Source organism: Cryptomeria japonica, chromosome 2 (assembly GCF_030272615.1).
Source record: "Cryptomeria japonica chromosome 2, Sugi_1.0, whole genome shotgun sequence".
In the NCBI taxonomy this organism is placed as follows: domain Eukaryota; kingdom Viridiplantae; phylum Streptophyta; class Pinopsida; order Cupressales; family Cupressaceae; genus Cryptomeria; species Cryptomeria japonica.
In genome coordinates this window covers 7601254-7616767 of record NC_081406.1, presented here as the reverse complement: position 1 = coordinate 7616767, position 15514 = coordinate 7601254, and the positions used below count along the sequence as shown (strand labels likewise).

General features: G+C 39.4%; 1 protein-coding gene across 3 annotated transcripts; it reads right to left on the bottom strand.

The window, feature by feature from the left end:
• Positions 1 to 6797: 6797 nt before the first annotated feature.
• Positions 6798 to 11049, bottom strand: LOC131859738 (disease resistance protein RUN1-like). 3 transcript variants are annotated; one of them, XM_059213762.1, is made up of 6 exons: positions 10348 to 11049; positions 9155 to 10261; positions 8731 to 9027; positions 7823 to 8626; positions 7260 to 7377; positions 6798 to 7136 (listed from the first exon to the last, which is right to left on the bottom strand). In XM_059213762.1, the coding sequence occupies exons 1-6, from the start codon at positions 10852 to 10854 to the stop codon at positions 6910 to 6912; spliced, it is 3060 nt and encodes a 1019-aa protein (XP_059069745.1). In that variant the 5' UTR covers positions 10855 to 11049; the 3' UTR covers positions 6798 to 6909. The 3 variants fall into 3 exon arrangements, with proteins under 3 accessions (XP_059069745.1, XP_059069746.1, XP_059069743.1); XM_059213763.1 differs by having other exon boundaries at positions 6798 to 7377; positions 9155 to 10265; positions 10348 to 11046; XM_059213760.1 differs by having other exon boundaries at positions 6798 to 7377; positions 10348 to 11046.
• Between the last annotated feature and the right edge of the window lie 4465 nt (positions 11050 to 15514).

Genomic DNA, 15514 nt, shown 5'->3' with positions numbered 1-15514 from the left:
ATGAGAAATGGAAGAACTCTTCCTGTGTTCCTTTGTCCCCACTTGTTCCTTCGTCATAGACTATGTTGGTGCCCTTTGTCCCTCTAATCACTCCTCAAGCAAAGCAAGGTCGGGCGCCCATTGCTGTGAATGTGGTACCTCTCCAGGATGCACCTCTTGTTTCATCACTTGGGCATCCTCCTTTCCCTAACATAGTTTTGGAGGCCTCTCCTATGGAGCACAACTCTCCTGAATCCTCTCATGCTTCGGTTGGTGGTCCTCACCTACGTCAAAATCATCGTGCACCTGAACGTAAATGCTTTCGATGGGCCAGAGCTTGAGAGTGTGATGCTTCTTTGCAATTCGTTGGAGCGTCCTTGACACCTAGTGTTGTTGTCTCTGAGTTTGTCTCCTCGACTTCTCTTGTCTCAGCTTTACTTCCTGCCACCTTAGGGCTTGTCAATGAACCTCCACCTAAGCAGGTGCAAGTCTTCATTGCTCCTTCTTTGGAGCCACCTCTTATCACCTCTCTGTCGGACATACCCCCCTTGTCCTGGCCTCTTGATATGTTGCACATGCAGGTGTTGCCTAGTGCAACTTTGTCTGCCCTGCTTGTTTCACCACCGCTCCAACATCCAAGTTTTCTTGGGGTCCTTCAACCTACTACAGTCGATAGGAAGCCTAACACTCCTATCCGTTATAAAAGCAAGTTCAAGAAAGGCCTCATCCTAGAGTTTTGATGGTGCAAGCCTTTGCATGTATGCTCCTTGAATCTCTTCCTCTACTTGTCTCAATGCTTGCTTGTCTAACTATTTCTATATGCGTGATCGAGAAGGCCCCGCCTTCTCCCGAGTCTATCACCGCCCCTCTTCCCAAGGCCAACATTATTATTTTCATTTCATCCTCTTTGAGTGAGTCGCCTGCTTCCTCCACAGAGGCCTACATGTTCAACTCCTTGGAGGATATCCTAGCTTTGTCTACAATCTTTTCATGATCATTGACCCTCACCTTCTCCTAGCTTGTGGATGCCAACATTGATGCGGCCTCATCCCTCGGTCTCACTACAGGTGAGGCACCTGGTGTCGCTCTCGCCATTGTCCCTCTCTAAGCTCTCCCACCTTCTCCCTATGACCTAGATTGTGAGGACGATGATCTCTTACGGGATGACCTTTAGCTATCTCTCTTTTTTTATCTTCATCTCTTTGCATGTGCATGTGATTGTGTTCCCCCATGCTTTCTTTATCTATCTATTCCCTCCTGTGGGGCCCAGGTTACTCCTTAGGTACTTTGATAGGGGAGGTTTACTATCTTTATTCGTTATGCTCTCCTGAAGGACCCAAGTTACTCCATAGGTGCTCGGATACAAGATATTTTTTGTCGTACACATTCCTCTATTTGTCTATCTATTTCTTCTATTTGTCATACCTTTCTTTTCAATATTTGGGAATGATGCAAAGCGTTGGGGGAATCCTTTGCCTTCTTCCATGTTGACCTGAATTTTTTATTTATCCTTTTCTTCATGTCCTCTTCTTTAGATTCGAGACCTTTTGTGCTATGATGATACACCCATCTCGCAATAATACTACATATCTTTTTACATTGCTATGGGTTCTATTGCCAAATTATCAGATCCCCATGTCCTCTTGCATTTTTCATCATTGATGTTGTGGACATCTATGTGCCATCTGCTCTTGGTGGCATTCCATAGAAACATTTTTCTTTGTTGACGTGTTGCAAGTTCTCTTCTCCTTATAATAACATGCCTTCCATGCATATCATTCTAAGGGGGGGCCATCATATCTGCATTTATCTTTTTAGTGTTTGCATCGGTATCATTTATCAACTACTTTTTCATGTTTTCCTAGGTGGGGGCCAAACCACTTGATCTTTTTCTTTTCCAAGATCGCCTACATGGGACCAAACCATTTTTTATCTACCTCTCTTGTTTTCCTTTGTAGGGGCCAATCTACTACTTACCAAATTTATTTGCCCCATCGCACGGCTATCTAGCATGTCGCTATCCATGCCGAAAAAATCTATCTTTTATATGTCCTATTGCATGGCTATCTAGTGTATCACTACCCATGTTGGCAATGATCATGCCCTATTGTAAGGATATCTAGCATAAAACATCTTACTACTCATAGCGGCATATCTTATATCTCGATGGTTGCTTATCTCATATCTTTCCATAACCGAGGGCTTTCCTCCAAAGCGAGGTTCATTTCTGTTACACTTGTTTATCTTATCATCCATCATGCTAGTTTGCAGCTAGCGTGTTTGTAATGTACCAAATGGCAATATCTATTCCAAATCTCAACATCATCTCACTGGGGGCAACCTGGTCTGATCAATGAAAATTTGCCTACCTAACACAACTTTCTTTTTCGTTATCTTCCTCTACTTTAGCTTCGCATCTCTTGGCAAAGACATGCTCGCTAAAGTGGGGGCAAAATATAATATCAAAAATCTCACCCCTCACAATTAATGTGACAAAGGGCACCTTCCTCCATGTCATCGGAGGTCAGGCTTCATCACCTTTGTCCTTTTGTCCACTCGGATCATCCTTGTAATCTTCAAATGAATGCATTACCAACTTTGCCAACTTGTCACCTTCGGGGACTACGGTGCGGCGCGCTTTCATCCCGTGAATCTGATAGTTCGCAGGTGGTCATTTGAGCATTACGCTTGTGCCCGGAAGGAATTGTAATGCCTAGATGCATGCACCCATTGACATTAGGTTTCCTTTTAGGGCCTTTATCTATCAATTTCCAAAGCATTTGGAAGGATTCTCTTGGCAAGTTGATGATCTTTTGCAAGTTTAAGCTCTTGGAGACTTCTTGGATAGTATTTATAACTTCTTGTGTGAACATCACCGTTGTTGCAGTGTTCTGGATAGCTCGTGCCATCATCTCAACAAGCATTGTGAAAGGGGAGTTTTGCTTACTTGCTCTTCCTTTCCTTTACCAAGTTATCATTTATCATTTTACTTTGTTTTCACTTTCCTTTTTATCATATTGTTATTCTCGTGGCTTCTTGGGTTGTCTGCGGATGTGGAAACACCAAAACAGGGGTTTGACTTAGGCAGACTCTAAAACACAACCCACAACATTTTCCTTCTTGTGTGTGTGTAGGTATGTCATCATGGGGAAGGGAATATCTTACGGGAGGCTTAATAGTGTCATCATTTTGTAAGATTTCCTTTCTCTTCTCTTATTTTCTTATTTTGTTTCATAATATGTACTTTTCATTCATTTCGGTATTGCCTAGTTGTTTTACAAGTTATGTTATTTCATATAGAGCTTTATGATCAAACTCTATGATCCGTTCGTACAGGACGATAGCACACCACGCTGGTGTCCCAGCTTTGTGCACTCGTCTTGAGGACAGAGGCTTAGTAGAGCCACCTAGAGATTTCTCTTGGCTTTCTGTCACCTTAGCATAATTTTTTTTATCCCCTGGCTCACCTAAGCATCAATTCAAGGAGGTATCGGAGGGAGAGTTTTTTCTCAAGGATTCATCATCCTTAAGGTAGCTAATTTCCTTCGTTATACATAACAAAGACGAAAATGCATAAGCAAGGCCAAGCCTAATAAATTTTAAGAAAATAAAGAAAAGCCAAAAGGGGGAGGGTCCTTATCATTAGAATTGACCCAAACATCGTCAAGGATAAAATCATCAATTGAATCCTAGATAGTAAGAGCACCTTCTTCTTTAGGAGGGTCATTTGAGGGCTGCTGAGCATGGATAGGAGAAAATGACAAACTCTAGCCGGGGGAATTTACCAAATTGTCCTTAAAAGGAAGAAAAAGATAGCTTGGATCGATAAGATCATTCACCATGAGCCACATTATTCTAGGAAATTAGAGACTAAAAGTCACTAGGATCATAGGAGCGAGATCTTATGATATCTAGTAGATTGGTTGTGTCCACACTAACATCCTTTAAGGAAGAGAGAATGGGTCAAGGGATATGATAATATTATAGGGGGAATTCCTTTAGTTCAACCAACAACTCATTCATAGATCTTTCATGCAATTTTGTAATGTCATCTATCATCATGTTGTGTGTCATGCACAATTGTATGTTTAGATAGTTATCTTCAATTATATTTTACATTAAATTAAAGTTTCGATAAAAGTTATTAATATTTTTTTCACCTTTTGTCTACCAATATTTAATCCAAGTGAATAATGTATGATAATGCATGTTTAGTTCCTTCTTTGATGTTATAAACTATTTATTAGAGACTATGAACTGTGTGTTGAGCTACAACTCATATGGATCGGATAGGAATCAAACCCAGGACCGCCCATTTATTGTTGGAGTTCTCTACCAATTGAGTTATTGTCCCTTATTTGGTCATCTCATCATTAGTTTAAGTGTGGTTTATTTCCAACACCCCTCTTAAGCCACATTGTAAGTCCTTGGGGCTCCTAGCTTGTCTCTAATACCACATGTTGAGATACAACTCATATGGACTAGTTAGGACTTAAATCTAAGACCTTCCATTTTTTCTAGAGTTGTCTACCAACTAGGCTACTATCCCATAATTAGTTCAAGTGTGGCTTATTTACAACACTGTATTCATATTTTTCGTCAATCTATTTTTCTAAAATAATTACATAATAATTCTTTTTAAAATAACATAGCATTTTCTATTTTCAATGGAGATCAATGAATGATTTTATTTGTTGATAATTTTTCATTGAAATTGGTCATATTTGTACAGGTGATTTTATTTATCATTGTTATTATCATTTTGATATTATTATAATTGTTTAATCAATTGGTTCAAGAATAAGGCCTATGTGGATTCTTTAGGTCAATCCTCAAGGTGCCCATTTAGATGAACATTTTCTCAAGCTTAGCTATCTTGAATTCTCCAAGAATAGTTCCTCAAAAAAATTCCTCCTACGCTAATATCTATGAGTCAAAGAAACTATAATTTTTACATCAAATTGAACATTTATGTCTTCAATGACATTGACTTCTCGGTCTCATATGAAGTACAACACACAAACATTTATGCTTCTTATGATTTGAGTGAAATACAAAATTTCTATGCTTCTTATTTTTTTGAGTGTTTCACTAGGTAATTTCCTATTGAAAAAAAAGATAATAGATAGAATAGGAAAATAAAAAAATATGTGTTGTAATATAAAAAATCATAAGAAGCATTGTACTCCCTAAGTTACCCTAAAACCTAGTTCATAACATTGTCGTTGAATATTTGTCTATCTATAGGGGTAGAATTTTTCAATTATGTCACCTTTCAAGTCAATCTAACAATATCAATTGAAACTAATTTGACTAAATACATTTTTGGCCAAAATAATTTTTCTAGAACTCATGGTACTTTGCATGACACCTATATGATGTCAATGGTTTCATATGAAACATATTCAACCAAAACACTTTTGGCTTTGATTGAATGTGTTTCAAGAGCTTTGTTTCACTTGAATACACCTTTTGTAATACATTGTGACTATTTTCACGTGCATGGCTCAATCTTCCATGGACTTCTACAAGCATAAAGTTGAGGTGGGTTTCATTCTTTTCTTCTCAACAATATTTTTTTAATTGAAAATTTTTAATGATAAATATATTTTGGAATAAAAAATTATATGTTTGTATGTATAAAAATATGTGTGTGCATGTAAATTTTATATTGAAACAATACATTCTAAACATGAAACCTTAAAATTGACTAATATAAACCATAAAGTAATTAACCTTAAACCCTAAACTAATTAACCCTCTAAATGCTAAAGTAGTAGCAATTCACAAAACTCTAAATCAATAACATCAACACAAAACACTAAAACTTTTGTATTAACAATTAATATAATACCTAGATGCTAAATTAATGCAATTCACCAAATTAAGAACTCAATTGAAATCAATTCCAATTGATCGATTTCAACAATTTAAATTTGACACCTAAATTCTAAATTAACAATTGATCTCTAATGTCTAGATATTAAATTAATAATTCAATTTTGTACTAGTCTAACCTCATTTAGCTATCCATTTCAACTTCCAACGAGAACTTGCATTATCTGGCGCTTCATTTTCAATAGGAACCATGGTTTATTAGCCTTATTAAATATTTGGCTCATTTTGTTTTATATATATAAGCATTCCATTTTGAATAATTTTTTTATACTATTAATCTGGATACCATTTTTCATTTAAAATATTGATTACAATAGAGTAAATCTCTCACTAGGTATTATCTTTTGAGTTTCCAAACAATTCAAATTAAGCATATTTGATCATTATTTTATTTTTTTGGTTATCTCGAGGTATCCCTACAGTCCAACCTAACAACCCCATAGTACCCTGTCTTGAACTTACTTTTTATGTCGAATTTTGAAACAACAAAAGAAACAAGCTAGAGTAATTCTAGTCCCAAAGACCAACTACATGAGATCAAACAACATGATTAAAAGAAAATTAAACACTAAACTTTAAAACCTTACCAAAATTAACCAATATATTTACAATAATAGAACTGTCAAAATTTGATCTAAAATGCAATTACAAAAAGATTCCCTCATTATTATTTTTCCAACAAGTGGAAACTGTTCGCTCTCTTTAAACACAATTATTAGTTCTCTTTAAACACAATTATTAGTAATGCCATTCGAGAAGAAATCTTGAATTGTTAAAATTAACTCTATTTTTTATTGGTGACATATGCTGTTAGCTAAGCTAACTGTGACGGAAATGATCTTCATTCATCTTTAAAGCGGTGTTTCCTAAACGATCGACGATAAAGTTAAAACATTATATAGTTGATAGGCAATCATAAATGAGGGCAAACGTCATTTGCATTAATATATACACTAAATGTACAATTATACAGTCACTTCAGTCGCTGTAGGTAGCGCCTTTTTCAATGGACTCTAATCAAGTTACGTTGTTTTACATGACAAAAGTAATCATTTTGGGAGGCTCGGGATCTTTAGAGAGCACAGTCGCTTCATACATTAGAAATTTAAAAGAGGCCTTCCAGTTCTCATAATCAGACTTTGCATTCACCTTCACTTTATTCCCTCCTTTCAACCAAGCAAAGTCTATATTCGCCTCTACTCGTACAAGACGCACCTCAAAGTAATCTCCACCACCTATGGTTGAGTTTTGAGAGTTCACTGAACAATGAAGTAAACTATCATCCCTTTCAATTTTGTAGCTTAACCTATTAATACCTAAGTTTACCCCACAGGAGACTAAACAAACAGTATATCCAGCACAGCACTCAACTTTATTCTCACCAGTGCAATAATCGATACACTCTTTTTCACACCCGTCATTTCCACCTGCCTGCCCATGTACCCAATATGCAGGGGCGTCTGGACTATCCAGTAGACGAGTTTTGCTGAAAGAAAAGTCCTGAACAAAACAAAAATGCCCACGTGAACGCGTACGTTAGTTCCTAGATTTTAGATGCAGAAGTTGGTCGGTCCACGTCTGTTACATCTAGAAGAGTTTATAGAGCATTAGGTCCCACATTGAAAAAGAAATATTATATCAAATATTTCAATCTCTTATATGATCATACACAAAAAAATTATATAAAAAATGGACATAAAATAGAAGACAAAAATTTTAATTGTTCAGATAAGGATCAGTTGATTTAGCAGTCACAGTTTCCGTTTGAATTTGTTTAGACTTCACATACATGACAGAAGATCCAAATTGCAGAAAGAGAAAGAGATTTAGCAATCACAGTTTTCCATTTAAATTTGTTTAGACTATAGATCCCATAAACTGTTCAACATCTTATTAAAAACATTCATTCATTCAAAACAAAACAAGCAAAACCAGATAACTTTACCTTGAAGGAATCATAAAATATTTGTAATTGAGCTGATGAGAAGCCGGGCCCACCAACTAAAACGCCCTCCAGAGCCGGAAGACCAGAAAAGCAGCTTTCGAGAGACCCACAAGAGACAGTGTTGCACCCCACCAGATTGAGCGACGTTAACTGTTGCAACGAGCCAAGGCTATTGGGTAGCTCTGTAAGCCCAGGAGTGTGGTGAATTTCTAGTATTACCAGCTGAGCCAAATTCCCAAAGCTATCAGGAAGTTCAGACAGATATTGACAGTTTGAAAGATTCAGCTCCTGCAGACTTGAAAGATTGCAGCAGTTTTGAGGCAAACAAGAAACGCCGCATCCTTCCATTTCAAGACAAACTAAGCTGATCAAGCTTCCCACGGTATTGGGTAGGCCGCTCAGTGAATGGCAATAGCTGACATCCAAAAAAGCCAAAGATTTTAGGCCACCAATACTGTCGGGCAGCTCTGTGAGCTTATGATTGTGGTGAATTTCTAGCCTTTCCAGCTGAGTCAAATTCCCAAAGCTATCGGGAAGTTTAGACAGATTCTGACAGTAGGAGAGATTCAGCTCCTGAAGATTAGCAAGTTCGCCAAAGTCATGAGGCAAAGAGGAAACACTGCATCCGTCCATGTCGAGGTTAACTAAGCTGGTCCAGCTTCCCACGGAATCAGGCAGGCTGCTCAATGAATTGCAGTTGTGCAGGTCCAACATCTGCAAGGGTGTATAGCATAGTGTAGCAGGAAGACTCTTCAGGTATGCGCATCCCCTCAAAATAAGCACTTTAAGATTCCCAGGCCTCATCTGTTCAAATATCATGACTTGCTCAAGTTATGAGAAGTTTAATACCAAGTATCTGTGCGATTAAAGAATTTAAAAGGAAAGAAAAAAGAACATGTATAACTTACAGTTGGATTTTCGTCTGCTGTTTCGTCCCACAGATGAGTGATCTGGCTATAGGTCACTTCCAGAATAACAAGGCTCTGCAAGTTCATTCCTTTGGGTAGACATTTTGATGGATAATTTCTCAAGCTTAGCCATCTCAAATCCTCCAAGGTGGAGAATTCCCCAGAAAAGTGCCCTTCTATGGCAACATCTGTAAGCCAAAGCAACTGCAAGTTGTACAGTGGCTTGAACATTGCTGCCTTCAATGTTATCGGCTGCTTGGGCTCATAACAAAAATAACGCACAAGCTTGGCCTTTTCCTGCAGGTCCAGTGGAATGTACAAATATTTTTCAGTTCCCTATTCTAACGAATGTCTTAGACTTCAACAGAAAATAGTCCAGTGATAAACTTCAAAAAATTAATAAGATTTACAAAGAATTCCATACACTGGGTCTCCGTAAAACATGGTACGCATCGTCCTCATCAAATAATCTTGTGCGTTTGCGGGGCTCTCTAGATATTTCATTTGATATACTTCTTCCCAAATCCCGGAGGCACGGGTGCATCAGGAATTTGTTGCTAGGGCCCAAACTTACCAAGGACTTTTGCAAGAGACTTCTGAGAGATGCGTGAGGACTCGGAATCAGCCCTGCCCAAAAGATCATAGCAATTTCTTTCTTCCTCCATGCAAAAAAACAAGCAATATCTTGAAACATTTCCTTTTCTAAAGGATCAAGACTATCGTAGGAGACTCTAAGTTTCTTTTGGAGATCAGGTTCACACCTTAACTTTCCTACCATTTCTTTCCATACATCTAGATTCCCTTCACCAACCAGGCTTTTCCCAACAAGTTGGAGGGCAAGAGGAAGGCCTTCACAGGCACTGACAACATCATTGCGCAGAGTTTGCAGCTCTTGATCTGGACGGCAAGAATTGGGAAATGCATGAAAATTAAACAATTGCATGGCATGTTTGTGAGGAAGGCTTCGTACCTCGTAGACTACATCAACGTTAGCCACTTTTAGGATTTGTTCATCTCGTGATGTAATGATCACATAGCTGCCTGCCCCAAAATCGCTGTAATTTCCTGCAAGAGCTTCGAGCTGCTCAGAACTTTCAATGTCATCCAGAAGAAGCAGAACTCTCTTACCCCGGAGCCTCTCTTGTTGCAGACCCTTTCCTTGATCAACATGATCTACTTCACCTCTGAACCCTGGGATACATTTGAGCATGTGGGTCTGCAGCTTTACAAGCCCATTCGCCTCTTGACATCTTTCTCCCACACTTGGAACAAAACAGAACACTTGGAACTCTAAGAATAGAAGTTTTTTGCAAACAATCTTTGCGAGGGTGGTTTTACCTATCCCACCCATACCGTGTATTCCCACTTTCACAGCCTTCTTCTGACGATCCGCTACTTTTAGTAATCTCAAGAGATGATCCACGCGCCAGTCTAACCCAAAACATTTCGGAATGTCCAGATACACCTTGTGTAGACTGTTTGAACGTAAGCTTTTTTTAACATCGATCACAACTTCTTTGATCAAATCGTCCTCCCTGAAGAAGTGTGAATTAATATTAATACATGGTAAGTATAAAAACCTCCCCAAAGCAAAAACACAGTGAGGTTGAGGCTTACCTGCCTGGTGTATTGATTGAAACACCAACCACAGAGATTGGAAACACCGTCCAATGCGTTTTTGTATTCATGGATTAACTCGGCAGACAATCCTTTCTGGCTTTCATGCTGCTTGAAGTACTCTGCATATTCACTTCCATCTCGACACCTAAGAACAGTAGGCAAAACGTCATAAAACAGGGGACAGATTTTAACACCAGATTTAACCATTAGGGACACTTCTTTCAGGCACCATTTTGATTGTGGAAAATTCTTGGAGAAAATAGGAATGCAGATCCTACTCTCTGTTATTCCTCTTTCCAAGGAAGTAGGGATATGATCGCCCTTTTTTAAGCTTTCTTGGTCTAAGAATGTGCGAATGCCTTCTTGAACCAGAGCATCGTACAGTCGTCTCACAAACCTTTCGCGGGTGTCGGGGCCGCGAAAACTCAAGAAAACGTCGAACCTTTTGTCAACATCGAAACTAAGTGAGGGCTCCGCTGAAGAGCAGGGCCTAGAGTGGGACATATTGTGCCTGTAATTTTTCCAACTGATTGACACACAAATTTTCAGAGGAAGGATCTGAACTTCAATCCTACTGTGCCTGATATTCGGAATTCACGAGATACAATTTTTGTGTAGAAATTCTACAGAATTACGCATTCTGCTAGTTTTGTGGCCACATCCAGCCATTAATTACAATTTTTCAATTTCTAGAAATTTATATGGAGAGACACGAATGCATGAAATAGTGGGTGGATATGATTCATCTTTATCCTGTTGGTGGTATACTGCCTCTTGTCCGCAAGCCAGTTTGTTTTGACTACGGTTTTTAAGCACGCTGGCAAAGGAATCTTACTGTAGAGTGACAATACTTAGATTACGGGGTCCACAAAGGAAATTTGTTCTAGATTTGCGCCTGCCAAAGATTATTCGGCTTTGAAACGTGCGTCACATGTTCCAAACACAATGGTCGAAGTGGTCCTTAAAGCTCAACACCTTGTAAATATATTATAATTGGGTGATATTTTCTTAGGGAAGTTTTATGGCTGTATCCGTACGAGTATTTAATGTGGGAGTATATAGCTCTTGGATATTATGAGTATATGCTTAATTCGGTTCATTGGATGAACATATTTTTATAGGTCTTATAATGGTGCAATTTTATTTTTTTAAGTCCATATTGTATGAGATTATATACATGCAATTTTAATTTAATGGAATGGATACATTGAATTTGTCTTTTTAGTGTATGGAAGTTTGCACAAAGTTTTTATTAATAAATATATTTCGTATTGTAAAAATATTAAATGCTCAAGTTCATATAATGTATTCAATCTTTTTGGTTAAATATAACATATTGGTGGCAAAGTAGTTAGGAAGCTTCTAGTGAGCTTCTTTCTAAGTGTTGCTTTTTGGCTTGGGTAGGATACATTGGATTTGTCTTTGTAGTGTATGGAAGTTTGCACAAAGTTTTTATTAATAAATATATTTAATATTGTACAAATATTAAATGCTCAAGTTCATATTATGTATCCAATATTTTGGTTAAATATAACATATTGGTGGCAAAGTAGTTAGGAAGCTTCTAGTGAGCTTCTCTCTTAGTGTTGCTTTTTGGCTTGGGTAGGATGCTATTCATATCATCTTGTATTTGATTCCTTCTTGAGTGTCAACATTAATTTTTTTGAAAGAGCTTGAAGCTTGAATTGATTCTTTTATTTATTTTTTATGATAAATGTGTCTTAACTCTAGTGTATTTGAATAAAAAAATGTCTCTCCCGCTTCTCTACAACGACTCTCGCACCTCTCTCCATTTGAATGATGTTGTCGGTGCCTCTAGTTCGACGATGGTTTATGCTTCTATGGTGTTATTTGTTGCGGATGTTTATGGCATTCCCTCGTCCTCTTATTCCCCCCCCCTTCCTCCTCGTGAGGGGGCTTCTTCTCCTGTGATCCACAGTATGTTCAATGTCGTCATTGTTTTTCGGTCTGATGCTCTTCAGGCGGTTCTTATTGTGGCTCCCCATGTTCCCCATGGGAATTTACCTGGTGCAACACCCACGTCCCCTAGTTCTTTGGCTAAGGGTCTTGTTGTTGTTAGCTCTCTGGCTTTTGGTAATGCTTCTCAATCGACTACTACTGAAGATGTTGGTTCTTTGCCCAAACCTGTTAGCAAGCATAGCTTTGCTTATGTGGCTAGATCTTCCGCCCAACCCTCGAAGGGGGTTCATCCTCTTCCCTGTATCAAATCCTCCCCTATGGTGGTTTGTGGACAACATTGGGTTCTACCAATGTTGTGCTCTTGTGTGTAGATTCTTTGGGCTCTGGCCTTCTCTATCGAACCTTCATCGTTGGGTAAGTGACTCTTGGCAGTCTTTGGTGGCTCATAATATTGAGCTTTTCCCATGTGCTAAAGGCTTTTTTGTCGCTTCCTTTACTTCGTCTGCTGATCAGGATTTGGTTTTGGGCATGCTATGGGCTTGGGGAGTGCACTCCCTCTCTATTAAGCCTTGGACAGTTTCTTTTAACCCTCTCACTGAACCACTTAATGTGTGTCCAATTTGGGTCCGCCTCATCAATCTCCCTCTTCATTTTTGGGAGCACTCTTGTTATGAGGCTATTGGTAGGGTAAGTGCACAAAGATGGTGGTCAGGAAAGTGGACACACCAAAAAAAAAACATGAAAAACAACAAAACGCGCACGAGGTATTTCAAATTTAAAGAACCCCGTATGCGTTTAGGCTCGTTTTGCCGAGCCTAACCAAAGCTAAATTGCATGCGTGGTTTGAAACATACTAACTGCGTATGTGGTTCTGTCTGTCAATAAAATGCAATTCACTTACATTCCATTAGGTTTTTCAGGATGTTTGAGAGTGGTTCCAGATCTCTAAGAGTTATAATGCAAATTCTAGTTTTTTGAGTATTCTTATAAATTTCAGACTTAGTCAAATTTCAGTAATAAGCATGCTCATATCAGCATTATGTCTCTCATCTGTTCCCTACATTCCCCCTCTCTCTTCCTTAACCCCTACCTTTTTGTCTCTTAGGCATCTCCCTCTCTACTTTCTTCTCTCTCTCTCGGGTATCTCTTCGTCTCTTTCTCATCTCCCTCACCCTCTTTCTCTCTTTCATATATCCATCTCTTTCTCTCCCTCTCTCAAATATCTCTATCTCTCACTCTCTCCCCCTCTCTTAAGTGTCTCTCTCTCTCTCATTCTCTCCCTCTCCCTCCCCCTCCCTTTCTCTTCCTTTGTCAAGTATTTCTTTCCCTCTAACTCTCTTTATCTCTCCCCCTCTCGCTCCATTTCTCTTTCTCTCAAGTCTCTCTCCTTCTCTCTATCACATCTTTGGCTATCAACATTTCTCTCTCTCTCTCTCTCTCTCTCTCTCTCTCTCTCTCTCTCTCTCTCTCTCTCTCTCTCTCTCTCTCTCTCTCTCTCTCTCTCTCTTCCTTTCTCATTACCTCTCTTTCTCACTCTCTCCCTGTCTCCCTTTCTTCACACCTCTCTCTCTCTAGTCTCTTGTAATATCCTTCCACCCCTTCCTCCCTCTCACTCAGAATCTCTCTATCTCTCACCCTCTCTTTCTCTCACTCTCACCTTTCCTCCCTTCACCTCTTAGGTCTCTCTTTCTCTCCCAATCCCTCTATCCACCTCTTAGATCTCTCTATACCTCCCCCCCCCCTCTCTCTCTCTCTCACACACACACACAGCCTCTATCTCACTCTCCTCCTCTCTTAGGTGTATCTCTCTCCCATTGCCTCCCTCTCCTCCCCCTCTCTTCCTCTCTAGGGTCAAAATGTATTCCTAGGAGTCATATGGTATCCTAGGGATCCATGCATGTGTTCTAAGGGGCCATAGGACACCATATGACTCCTTAGGACACCATATGACCCATAACGACACATAAGAGGTCATATGGAGTCCTAAGGGGTCATAAGACACCATATGACCCCTTAGCACACCATACGACCCATAATGACACCAATTGGTATCCTAAGGGGTCATAAAACACTATATGACCTCTTAGGACACCATACGGCTGATAACGACACCATATGGAGTCCTAAGGGGTCAAATAGTGTCCTAAGGGGTTGTAGGAGACCATATGACCCCTTAGGACACCATATGGTGTCCTAAGTGGTCATAAGGTATCCTAGGGGTCATACGACACCATAAGACACATAACAATACCATATGTTGTCCAAAGGGTCATTGGACACCATATGACCCTTAGAACACAATATGACCCCTAACAACATCTAATGGGTCATAGGTTACTATATGATCCCTTAGAATACCAAAGGACCTATAATGATTCCAAATAGTGTCCTAAGGGGTCATGGAACACCATATGACCCTTTTGGGCACCATATGGTAGTGTTATGGGTCGTATGGTATCCTGAGGGGTCATATGGCATCCTATGACCCCTTAGGACACCATATGATGTTGTTATGGGTCGTATGGTGTCTTAAGGGGTCATATGGTGTCCTGAGGGGTCATAGGACACCATATGACCTCTAATGACACCTAAGGGATCATATGGTGTTCTAGGAGGTCATATAATACCATATGACCCTTTAGGACACCATACGACCCATAATGACACCATATGGAGTCCTAAGGGATAATATGGTGTCCTAAGGGATCATAGAATGCCATATGACCTGTTAGGACACCATATGACCCATAACGACACGTAAGAGGTCATATGAAGTCCTAAGGGGTCATAAGACACCATGTGACCCCTTAGCACACCATACAACCCATAATGACACCAAATGGTGTCCTAAGGGGTCATAAAACACTATATGACCTCTTAGGACACCATACGGCCCATAATGACACCATATGGAGTCCTAAGGGGTCAAATAGTGTCCTAAGGGGTCGTAGGAGACCATATGACCCCTTAGGACACCATATGACCCCTAATGACACATATGGTGTCCTAAGTGGTCATAAGGTGTCCTAGGAGTCATACGACAACATAAGACACATAATGATACTATATGGTGTCCTAATGGGTCATAGGACACCATATGACCCTTAGAACACAATACGACCCCTAATGACATCTAAGGGGTCATAGGACACTATATGATCCCTGAGCACACCATAGGACCTATAATGATAACAAATAGTGTCCTAAGGGGTCATAAAACACCAAATGACTCTTTAGGACACCA

Bases quoted from the DNA above. Each gene is read 5' to 3' on its own strand.
- LOC131859738 (XM_059213760.1), bottom strand. From the start codon at position 10,854: ATGTCCCACTCTAGGCCCTGCTCTTCAGCGGAGCCCTCACTTAGTTTC. The intron at 9,028-9,154 runs GTATGGAATTCT...CTGGACCTGCAG, and splicing joins ATGTTTTACGGAGACCCAGT to GAAAAGGCCAAGCTTGTGCG. The intron at 7,378-7,822 runs GTAAAGTTATCT...TGTTTTGTTCAG, and splicing joins TATTTTATGATTCCTTCAAG to GACTTTTCTTTCAGCAAAAC.